General features: G+C 39.4%; 1 protein-coding gene across 1 annotated transcript; it reads left to right on the plus strand.

The window, feature by feature from the left end:
• The first annotated feature begins 815 nt into the window (after positions 1 to 815).
• TTR (transthyretin) lies at positions 816 to 7,849 on the plus strand. The gene is made up of 4 exons (XM_036755555.1): positions 816 to 925; positions 2,489 to 2,625; positions 4,840 to 4,975; positions 7,579 to 7,849. The coding sequence occupies exons 1-4, from the start codon at positions 857 to 859 to the stop codon at positions 7,684 to 7,686; spliced, it is 450 nt and encodes a 149-aa protein (XP_036611450.1). The 5' UTR covers positions 816 to 856; the 3' UTR covers positions 7,687 to 7,849.
• Positions 7,850 to 12,807: the final 4,958 nt, after the last annotated feature.

Consider the following 12,807-nt stretch of genomic DNA (forward strand, 5'->3'; position numbering starts at 1 on the left):
TAAAGGCATGTGATGTGTTTTAATGCACCGTTTTAGCATAGAGAGATAAACACTGTGGTTGAAGGAAAAAAATAATTCATCTGTAGCTGAACAAACAGCAAGAAAAACATGGAAGTATACAGGGGGGCTATAAAGGAACAACCAAGACCATAATCTAAGAGCAGGAGCCTTGAACCTGAAGTTAGAGGTCACAGAATCACAGGATCACAGAGTCAAAGATAAAAGAAAACTCAGAAATCATCAAGGCCAAGTCCATAGTTTCACTGATAAGGAAACTGAGGCACAGAAAACTTAAGTGACTTGTCCAGGGTTGCACAGCTTATGTATCTGAATTGTCTTGGGTTTGAATACTAGGTTATGGTTAAGGTAGTGACTATGCTACTTATTACCTGTATGACCTTGTTCGAGCCTTCCTTGGCCTCAGTTTCTTCATCTGTTAAACAACAAAGCTAGACTTGATGATCTACACTCAGATTCCCTTCCAGCTCTAAACCCTTTGAATCTTTTAGTCTACTAAGAATGATATTCCATGCAAATATATCCAGTGATATTTGTCCAATGATATTCCAATATAATCCAATCTCCAATGGCATTCCAATGAAAATGGATTCTATTATTACAAGCAAATGAATCCTAGCAATTTTCCATAGAGAGAATGTTCTGACAGCCTAATCTCTCTAGACAAGGTTCATATTTGAGTGAGTTACTTATTCTCTTACTGTTGACTAGGTAAATAATCAGAATCAGCAGATTTGAGGTCCTTTAGGCGAGGATAAGCGGCTTAAATCAAAGGACTGGGGTATAAAAGCCTCAAGCTGGGAGAGGTTGGCACACAGATTTGTTCATTACCAGCAAAATGGCTTTTCATTCCCTGCTGCTCCTCTGCCTTACTGGACTGCTGTTTGTGCCTGAGGCTGCATCTGTGGTAAGTTTGGTTCCTGAAAGTAGTCCTTTTGCGGTAAACTTCTCATATCCATAGTGGACAAGGTAAAAATGACTTCTTCTGATTAAGTTACTTTTTAAAATTTTTATAATTAATGGTCTATCTTTTAAAATGCAATTAAATTGAAGTAACCCCCAGAGAGGGTTAAGTTCCATCAAATGTCAACTGAATTGAACAGGGAATTTAACATTCTCCGCTATGTTCTTACTGCTTCTTTGGAACAGTTGGTGCCTCAGTAATTGCTGATGAATAATAGAAATAGGAGTGGAATTAATGCTAGTTTTCCAGGGGTCCTGGCCTTTGTAAAATTTCTGCATGGAGAACAAATGTAGATGAGACTATAATGCAATCCTCTGGCTGCGTAACATATCCCCCTGGCCCCAGAAGGCAATAGAACTTCTCAAAACATAAAGCCGTCCCAAAGTAGACTAAGCTGCCTTGTGCTGGAGGGGACCCCCTCTTGTTAGAGTCTTTAAGTGAGGCCTGGATGACCCTTGCCAAGTATGTTATAGAAGGGAGTCTCACTCAAGTACAGGTTGGATTTCATGGCTCCTGAGGTCCCTTCCAACTTGGAAATTCTGCGATCCTGTGACATACTCATTGAACCTTTAAAGATTCTTGATTTGGAAAGGATAAAGTTTGATCACATTCTTACCTAATTCTTTCATCTACTGTAAAAATTATCCTGAGAAGGAAGCTTGCATATTGGGGAGACCTGAGTTCATACCCTGTCTCAGACACCAACTATGTGACCCTGGATAAGTCACTTAACTTCATCCGTCCTCGATTTCCTTATCTGTAAAACAGAGCTAACAATAATACCTACTTGATGGGTTATTGTGAGGATCAAATGAGATAAGATATGTAAAATACTTTTCGAACCTTAAATTAAGCATCAGCTAACGATCATTATCCAATGTTTAAAAAGTATACGCCATTGACTCTAAAGTTACTCTAGAGGCATCATCATCATTGTGGATAGCTAGTACCTACCTGGCGCTTTAATGTTTACACAGCTCTTATGTTACCTCATTTGGTCCTTACAACAATTCTATGAGGTAGGTGCCAGTATAATACCCATTTTACAGAGGAGCAAACTGAAGCTGAGAGCAGTTAAGTTACTTGCCCAGGGTCACACAGCTAATAAGTGTTTAAGGTGAGATTCAAGCTCAAGGCTTCTCTGCTTCAAGTCCATCAATATCCATTACACCACCCAGCTGCCCCATTAAATAATCCAATTATCCAATATTTTCCGGGGCAACTCCTACCACAGGTTTGAAGAGTCCGGGTGCCCCTCCTATTACATCTGACTAGGAATTCAATCTAGATGAATGGGCTTAATTTGTTCAGCATCTCCAAGAGCTTTGTAGATACTGCTGCAGTGGCAAGATACCCCAGGGCAAAAGCTGGCCGCACATGAGAAACAGCTTTCCAATGGGACCCCAAAGTCATTTTGGGGAATACTAAGAATGAGGAAAGCATGCACTTGCCTATCTCACATCAGGTTTCCAACACCCCACTGAGATTTTCTGTTGCCTTCCACAGCCCCATGGAGGTGAGGATTCCAAGTGCCCTCTGATGGTTAAAGTCCTCGATGCAGTCCGAGGAAGGCCAGCAGTCAATGTGGATGTGAAAGTGTTCAAAAAAACTGAGGAGCAAACTTGGGAGCTCTTTGCAGCTGGGTAAGTGACCAGCACCTGCCCTTTGTAAAATGATTTACATCCATTATATAAATGTTGCCTTTGGTTATTAATTTTTCCAGTTGCTTCTCTACCATTTTTTTAAAGATGAGGAAAGAAAATCCTATTATCCCATGCATCTAACTGCAAACATTTGGAAAGGGGACAGAGGCATCACTTCTGGATTAATGCTTGCTCACTTTTTTTAGTATGTAGTCAATCCTGGGCTCCTCAATCATATGTCAGCAGAGGATAAAGTTCCAACAGATCCCACCAAGCTAGAGAGACAATTAGTTCAGGTCCAATGATTAACTGTATTATATGCCTGTCGTCTGAGGACCATCCTAGGTTATTTCAGAGTGGTGCAATCAATGAACAAATATTTATTAAGCATTTAGTATACTAAGCATACTAGGCACTGGGGCCACAAAGATGAAACAGTCCCTGCCCTCAAAAATTGTAATTCCTATATAAAAAGATCATCAGAAGATTAGCCACAAACATCTCATGAAGTCCATCTACTTAGGCATAGAAGGGGTGTAATTTAAATCAGTGGAGGGAGTATTCACATTCATGAAGTCTCAGATATTTCAAAGAAGAGTAGAGTTCTTCACACTTCAAAAAAAAAGCTCTACTGACATTAGCCACCTTTGGAGGTAGGTCGTGTAAATGTTTTTAATCCCCATTTTGCAGATAAGACCCAGAGAGATGAAATTTCTTATTTAAGCTCCTACTGATAGTAAGCAGCTGAGCCAGGACTAAATTTCAAGTCTCAACACTTGGGCCAGTGCTCAGTTAGATACCTCAAAAACCTGTTAGAGATACGCCCAAATCCTGCCTGAGACCTAGGCAGATATATGTTCCAGGGCAATCACAATCTCTCTGTACCTCAGTTTACTCATTTGTGAAATGAAGGGATTGGATTCAATGACCTCTAAGATTCCTTCCAGCTCTGGAGCTATGATTCTATAGTCTACTTTCAGGTAACACCTGCCATTTAACACAAAAGTGAGTGCTAGATCCTGCTCACTAAGGCATCCCTACCCTTGAAGCTCTTCAGAGAAATCATTGCACCTGTTAAGAAACCCAAGTTGATCTAGAGACAGAGCAGCCAACCTAGCCTTACAGAACTGAATGGAAGAAGAGAAGCTGTTTAGTATTTATGTCCCTTGGAAAGAGTACTTTTGTGGTTTAATTGAATCTGCAATAACCACATTATGATTCTTCACCCATCATTAGGAAGTCTATTTTCTTGAGGGGATTTTAACTGAATTTGTATTTGTTTGTTCATTTTTTATCTACACAAATTCCAAGCAGAATTTGAAAAGTAGGCCAATAGAGTATTCTAAGCAGGTAATGCCATTCCAACAACAGAGAATTCAGATGACTTGTCAAGGAAAAGAAAATAATGCATCCAACTTGAGCTATTGTTTCAGTATTAGAAGAAAAATGAAAACAATCAAAGAAAGGACTAAAGAGAAGGTACAAAGCTATCAAGAACATGGCCACCTTCCCTGTCCCTCTGTTTTTTGCAACCGCTTCACCCTCTGCCCAAGTGATGTTATTGGATTGATCCTGCACTTTACCTTTAGGAAACAACAAAAACCAGACAGATTCCATTTGTAAATCAGTAACTGGGGAGATTAAGCAAATAAAGGGATAAGCTTCCTGTTCTTTTTCGTACCTTAGGTGTCTGCTTGCACATCCAAATCTCCCTGAATTGTTAAAAACAAAAAAAAACTCATGCATGTGAGAGGAAAATGCAATCTCAGTGTGAGAACTGCATTTGGAGACTGAATTATTCAATTCATCTCGTAGGATTTGGAGCTAAAAGGGACCTCAGAGATCATCTAATCCAAGCCGCTCACTGTATATAATGCTATTCAACAAACATTGATTAAGCACTTAGTCCCCTGCAAAGCACTGGGGACTCCTGCATGAATATGCATGGATATTTTCTCCACCTCCAACACAAAGGAAAATAATATTGTAGACTAAAAATAATGAGGAGTTTTTTTCCATTATATGCCTCATAAACATCTGGTGCCCTTATGGAAACAACCGCAGTGAAGTGACTGAAATTAAATAGCAGAAATGTAGTTTGGGTTATATTATGTACATAATTATATTTTACCAGTGTTAGTGACATCTTGCTAATTATTTCCTTGATGCCCGTAGAGCCATACACTATTTAACATTCACTTTTACATTGTCCAGGAAAACCAATGACAATGGAGAGATCCATGAGCTCACAACTGATGACAAATTTGTAGAGGGTTTATACAAAGTGCAATTTGACACCATCTCCTACTGGAAAGCCCTGGGTGTTTCCCCATTCCATGAGTATGCAGATGTGAGTATAACGAAACACTGGGTTTCTCTTTTTCATTCGGGTGACCAACAGATGACGTTACTATGCATACACTAATACTTCTTAGTTCATCTCGGGAAAGAAAAATACAATAGTCCATTTGTGATTCACCTTTGAAAACAGATGTCTAGAAAGTACTAAGTTTACCCCATAGTCAGTCAGGACCATGAAGTATTTCCTTGAGTCAGCAAGACAATCCTAGCAGGCAAAGGTTTGGGTCCCCTGGATTTTAAAGAGCAAGACATTCCGATGGGGAAAGAGAATCCTATTATCCCATGCATCTAACTGTAAACATTTGTAAAGGGGACAGAGGCATCGCTCGAAGATGGATGCTTGGTCACATTTTAGTACATGGTCAATCCTGGGTTTGTCATGAGGAATAAAAATTTGACCAACTAACTTGACCAAGTAGAATTGGATTATTTTACCTCGACCCAATGTATTTGATTTCAGAATTTCTATTTCGTACTTGTAGTAGTCAGTGGCACCTAAGACATTTTTACTTTCCCTTCAATATCACAGTTTTTTATGTGTATAATAAACACTTGTTCTTCAGTTTGAAAATAAAACCAGTTATAAAAGTAATGCTAGGTTCCCACCCTCAGCAGAGCATACAGTAGTTGGTTCCCAAAGCTCCCTTGTCCCTTGTCTACAAAACTACTAGAGAACCAATATAAGAAAGGTCTCTCTGTCTCTCTCCTCTGCCCCCATGAAGAGATTCCTGCACTATCTTGATCGAGGTAAATCAGATTTGTAAGTGCTGAATTTCGAAAGTACATATGAGAGAAGCCACAAAAAATCTTGACTGGACCTGCAACAAATTCTTGTTCTTCAGCTAGACCCTCACAGAAGCACACTGATCCTTTAAAAAATAACTTACTGATATTATTGCTTGCTAGAGATGCTGTCTCCAACCTTCTGATCTTTCCTCAAGTTTCCAACACCCTCCTACCTCCTTCACCCTCAACAAATGGCCTTGCCTTTCACTTGCCTCCCTTCTTCCAAACCTCAAAATCTCATTTTCTTCCCTTCAGTCCGAGAAGATGAAGTGGTAGTCTCCCTCGTAAAGGCTCTTCCACCTCAGTCTTGGCCACATCTCCTGTCTTCTGAAAGCAACTAGCCTTACATTTTCTTTCATCCCCATTTGCTTCCCCTCTATTGGCTTCTTCCCCTTTGCCTGTAACCATGCTCAGATCTCCAATATTCTTAAAAACAAAGAACATATAACCTTTCCTTTTATCCTATCTAACAAACTTCCAAACTGGTACATCTAGCTCCAATCTCTTCCCTAAATCCCAGAGCTACCTCTCCAACTGCCTGCTAGACATCTCCACCAGGGCACCTATAACTCAACATGTGCAAAATGGAATTCATCATCGTCTCCTCTAAACCTGTCCCCCTCTTCCACTTTTCCTATTTCTACTGAGGAAGCCTTCTATAATTTCTCACACAACTCCCAATGTTCAGAGTCATATTTGACTCTTTCTTCTCTCTCACTGTTTCCCCCTCCCTTATCTGAATACCTCTTATATTTGTCCCCTCCTTTCCATTGCCACAATCACTGCCCTAGTTTGGGACTCTGGGTTGTTGTGATAACATCCCAGCAGGTCTTCCTGCCATTAGTCTCCCTCCTCTCTAATATTTCCTTCATATATCTGAAAAGGTAATCTTCCTAAAGCATTGTTTTGACTATGAGACTTTTCTTCCTACCTTAAAAGCTTTGGTGACTCCCTTCCGAATATGGGATAAAATAAAAACTCCTGATTGTGGCATTCAAAGACCTCCCAAATCTGGTTCCATGCTACCTTTCCAGCTTTATTTCACCCTTCTCTCATCCAAATCAGACCACTATCCATCCTGTGCCACCCCCTGTAGTCTTCTGTCTCTATTCATTTGTGTCCACAGTGGTCCCTATGTCTAATATAGGCTTCTTCCACGTCTCTACTAAGGAGAAAGTTGCGGGGGGAGGACAAATAAAGACATTATTTAATTCTAAGTGTTATTAGTATTAATATAGTAAATTCTAAAGTCCTTGAAAACAGAAACTGTCTCTTTTTTTCTTCTTTGTATTGGGGAGGAACTGTTTTTCTTTTCTCTGAGGAAGGAACATAAGGTCAGTCATTTAAGTCAATAATATATTTAGATTTCCATTCCTTGTTAAAACCCTTCCAAACTGTTTGAACAACAACAACAAAAAAAAATGATACCACTCCTTTCTGCAAAAACCAGTCCATGCAGGGAATTTGTCTAACAATCACAGAATGGTAGAATTAGAAAGAAACTCAGAGGCCCCATTATCCAGCTCATACTTGCAACATGAATCTATAACATGTCCTACAATGGGGTTCTTCTCTCCCCCCTCCTTTTTCCTTCACAAACTCTATAGACAGGACCTTTACTACTTCATTTCATTTTCTAGCACTGCTCTTCTTGTTAGGAAAAGTCCTCATATTGTGAAAGGGTGAGCAAATTATGAGGGAAGAGGAAACCTGCTTGAAAGTTCCTGCAACAGAAACTTTGAACTGATCCTCTATAACATTCACTCTCCAGGCACTGATTCTAACAGTGGTTGCTTTGCCTTCCAGGTGGTGTTCACCGCCAATGATGCTGGTCATCGCCATTACACCATTGCTGCCCAACTGAGTCCATACTCTTTTTCAACCACAGCTGTAGTCAGCAATCCAACAGAGTAAATAAATGTCATTTTTCTCTGTGGCAAATAGCTATTAATAGAGGTTTGACAGGGGAGAAAGGACCACCTTTTATGGAGTTAATAGTATCACATTTTTCCACAAAGCAGTATTTTCGCTTTGTTATTAACTTGGGCAAAGTCAATAAACCATTCTTGCTAAAGCATGTCCCATTTCCTGAATTTTGATTCCTTTTTCTGTACCCCAAGTAGTTCCCCCAAAGGATCCTGAGCTCACCAGAACAGGGAAGGCAGTGTTCTGGAGTGTAAAAAGCACTGAGCTTGGACTTAGAAGGCATAGGTTTGAGTTGGAAGTCTACCTCCTTTTAGGCAATGACCTTGGGCAAATCTCTTCACTTCTCTGGTCCTCAGTGTCTTCATGTCTTCAAGGGGGATTGCAATACCCACATGACCTACCTTGAGGGGTTCTTGTGGAAAAAATGCTCAGTTAAATCTCAGATCACAATAAAAATGTGAGTAGTTATTGTCATTATTATAGAAAAAAAGGAAACATGGAAATTCCCTGGCTGGAGTTTTGGGGAAAACCCCAATTACCAACATTTTCTAGGACATAACATAAAAAAGTTGGAAGTAACTACTTGACCGTCTTCCATTTTTGGCTCAGTTCATTTTTACTGAGCCATCTGTAGACTCAGAAGTTCAAAAAACTTCCAGTTTTCCACAAGCCTTTAGGAAAAGTACTCATAAGTAAGTCTTGTTTAAGATAGCCTAATCAGGGGTGGGTAACCTGCAGCTTCCAGGCCACATGTAGTCCTCTAGATCCTCAAGTGTGGCCCTTTGACTGACTCCAAACTTCACAGAACAAATCCCCTTAATAAAAGGATTTGTGCTGTAAAATTCAGGGTTAGTCAAAAGGCCACACTCAAGTACCTAGGAGGTTCCCCACCCCAGATAGGATATTGTTCCATCATCTGTCTCTAAATCATCTTACTGGCTTCGGGTGATGCCTTAATGTACCACTGGGCTTCACTGATGTTGTTGGGAACAACTTTTTATATAGCAAGTCAATTGCCTCAGCACCAAACCACTGCCCAGATGTTCACTAGCCCATGTGATTCTTTCAGCCAAGGCTTCCCCTTCCAAAGGGTTCCCAAATGCCAAGGAAAAGGAGTAAGTCCCAGATCCATCCCTTACTGCTATAGCAGTGGAAGGACTAAGGGAGACTCTCTTGCGATTCTGGAAGCACTGATATAGGTCAGGGACCCCTTACTCCTGTCAATCAATCAACAAATATTTATTAAATGTCTACTATGTGTCCATCACTGTACCAGGACCTGGGGATACATGTGCAAAGAATCAAACAATCCCTACTCAAAATGAGCTTATGTTCTAATGGATAGGACATAAGCACTTATAAAATGATATATAGAATAAAGTTAACAAATGCAAATAAATGAGAAGTATTTAAATACAAAGTAGTTGGGAGGGAGAGCCCTCAAAGTTGGGGAAGATCAGGAAAGGCTTCATGAAGAAGATGGTGACTGAGCTGGATCTTAAAGGAAGAAAGAGGCCCTATGATGCGGAGTTTTGGAGGAAATGCCTTCTAGGTATGGGTAGGAGGGGTGGCGGGGGTGACCAGGACAAAGCTACAGAGATGGAAGATGCAGTGTCTTGTGTGAGGAACACCAACAAGGCCAGTTTGGCTTGATCAAAGAGTAGGCGAGGGTGAATAATATCCAATAAGGCTAGAAAGAAAGGTGGGGACCAGGTTGTATAGGGCTCACAAGCTAAGCAAAGGAATTTGTATTTTATTCTAGAGGTGATAGGGAGCCACTGGAGTTGATTAGGTAGGGAAATGATCTGGTCAGATCTGGAACTAAGGCAAAATACTATGGCAGCAATATTTAAGATGGACTGTAATGGGGAGAGACTGAAGGCAGGGAAACAAACTGAGAGGCTGCTGCAATAATCAAGATAAAAGATGAGGGGGATTGAACTAAGGTGTCCCCAGAGTGTATATGACAGGATGTTGAAAGACAAGAATAAATCAATGAACAAATCTTTATCAAGAGCCTAACACTGTGCTGGATATTGTATGGGATAAGAGATGTGAACTCACAAGAGAGATCTGAGTTTAAATGCTATTTCTAACCATTACCAGCTGTGTGACCCATTAATACATTTCTTAAACATTTTCTGCCTCAGTTTCCTTATCTGTAAAGAGATAATAATAATATTTGTAGAATCTACTTCACAGGGTAGTTATGAGAATCAGAGACAATGTGCTATGAAGTGGAGAGAGATTTAGAAAAATTGAGCTTCTTAGGGAGTACAATTGGCCAAATGGAAAGGGAAGTACAAAAGCTAACTGAGGAAAACAACTCCTTAAAAACTAGAATTGGGCAAGTGGAAGCTAATGACTCTATAAGATATGAAGAATCAATTAAACAAATTCAAAAGAATGAAAAAATAAAATAAAATGTAAAATACCTCATTGGAAAAACAACTGTCCTGGAAAATAGGTCCAGGAGAAACAATATCAGAATCATTGGATTACCTGAAAGCCATAATCAGGAGGAGGACCTAAACAGTATCTTTCAAGAAATTACCAAGAAAAACTGCCCTGAAATCCTTCAACCAAATGGTAAAATAAGCATTGAAAGAATCCACTGATCACCTCCTAAAAGATATCCCCAGATAAAAACTCCATGGAACACTATAGCCAAATTATAGAACTATCAGGTCAAGGAAAAATACTGCCAGTGGCCAGAAAAAAAACAATTCAAATATCAGGGAGCCACAATGAGGATTACACAGGACAGCAGCTGCAACATTAAAGGATCAGAGGTCATGGAACATGATATTCCAGAATGCAAAGGAGCTAGAACTACAACCAAGAATCACCTACCCAGCAAAATTAAGCATAATACTTCAAGGGGAAAAAAGGTTATTAAATGAAGTAGAAGGATTTCAGGCTTTCATAAGGAGAAGACCAGAATTGAACAAAATATTTGATAGTGAATATCAAGACCCAAGAGAAGCCTAAAAAAAGGAAAAGAAAACATAAGGGATTCAATGGAGTTGAACTGTTTACATCCCTACATGGGAATATGATATTTGTAATTCTTAAAAATTGTACCACTCATAGTGCAGCTAGGAGGAATATACATAGAAAGAGGGTACAGGTATAAGATGAAGTTGAAGGAATGACATAAAAAATTAAGGGATGAGAAAGAGGAATATACTAGGTACAGAAGGAAGGGAGAGGTAGAGTGGGGTAAATTATTTCACAAGAAGAGTTGTGAAAAACCTATTACAGGAGGGGGAAAGATGGGAGGGTGGGCAATGGGCATCATTTGAATCTTACTCTCATCAGTATTGGCTCAAAGAGGGAATAATATATGCAATTAGTTGAATATAGAAATCTATCTGGAGAGGAAGAGATTAACTAAAGAAGAGGGGGAGGACTGACAGAGGAAAGGGCAAAACACTTCCAAGAAGAGAAAGGGTAAAAGGAAAGAGAAGGCAAACAAAAGGAAAAATAGGATGAAGGGAAATACACAAGTAGCAATCATAACTATGAATGTGAATGGGATGAACTCTCCCATAAAATGGAAACAGATAGCAATATGTTGCTTATAAGCAACACAGTTGAAGCAAAGAGACACACACAGAGTAAAGCAAGGGGCTGAAGCAGAATTTATTATGCTTCAGCAAAACGGAAAAAAAAAAGCAGAGGTAGCAATCCTGATCTCAAACAAAGCAAAAGCAAAAATAGATCTAATTTAAAAAGATAAGGAAGGAAACTACATCTTGCTAAAAGGTACCATAGACAATGAAGTAATATCAATACTAAACATATACGAACCAAGTGGTATAGCATCCAAATTCTTAAAGAAGAAGTCAAGTGCATTATTAAATATAAAATAGATCATTTTGATTATATTAAAATAAAATGAGTTTGTACAAACAAAACCAATGCAACCAAGATTAGAAGGAAAGCAGAAAGCTGGGAAATAGTCTTTACGGCAAGGATCTCTGATAAAGGCGTCATTTTTCAAATATGTAGAGAACTGAGTCATATTTATAAAAATACAAGCCATTCCCCAATTGGTAAATGGTCAAAGGATATGAATAGGCAGTTTTCAAATGAAGAAATCAAAGCTATCTATAGGCATATGCAGAAGTGCTCTAAATAACTTCTGATTAGAGAAATACAAATTAAAACAACACTGAGGTACCACCTGTTGTAACAATTCGGCTAGCAGCTGTTGTGGGGGTGAAAGACCAACACAAGCCCAACAACAAAGATGCTGCCAGCATAGGTTCTTTTGATCTGCTTCACTAAGGAAAGTAGTGTTAGGGGATTAATAATCTTATTTCATTCACTTAGTTCAAGGGAAAAAGCCAGCACCCTGCACTTCAGAGCAAATACAAACAAATTACAAATATACATTATAAACAGACTAAATACAATTCATAGTTAACAAAGAACCATAAACATCTGAGTTCAGGAGCCTGGGAGCTCATAACAATGGCTGGCCCAGAGTCATGAGCCACTCCTCCTGTGGCTCAGAGCCCCCCACAAATAGCTCTGTTTTCTCTTTTTATATACTCTTTAGCTGTCATCAAATGTCATCTGAGCAACCAGAACTTAGGCTCCTACTATTGGCTCTGGTCTTAGCAACTCCCCTTAAAACCCTGAGGGCTTCACGCCCACATAGGCTTAGTACCTAGTAGATAAGGGTTTGGGCCTGGGGCTTTGCACCTAGTAAGGCTTAATCAAAGACAACTAATTAATTTATCATTCTAAAACAGTAAAAAAAAAAAGTCCCAACTTAATTGGTATTACACCACCTCACACCTATCTGAGTGGCTAATATGACAAAAAAGGAAGATGATAAATGTTGGAGAGCATGTGGGAAAATTAGGACATTAATGTGCTGTTGGAGTTGTGAACTGATCCAACCATTCTGGAGAGTAATTTGGAAGTATACTCAAAGGGCAATGGAAATGTGCGTACCCTTTAATCCAGCAATACCACTTCTAGGTCTGTATCCCAAAGAAATTATACAAAAAGGAGAAAGGACCTACATGTGCAAAAATATTTGTAGCAGCCCTTTTCATGGTGGCAAAATATTGGAAACTGAGAGGATATCCATCA

Source organism: Trichosurus vulpecula, chromosome 1, assembly GCF_011100635.1.
Source record: "Trichosurus vulpecula isolate mTriVul1 chromosome 1, mTriVul1.pri, whole genome shotgun sequence".
Lineage (NCBI taxonomy): Eukaryota > Metazoa > Chordata > Mammalia > Diprotodontia > Phalangeridae > Trichosurus > Trichosurus vulpecula.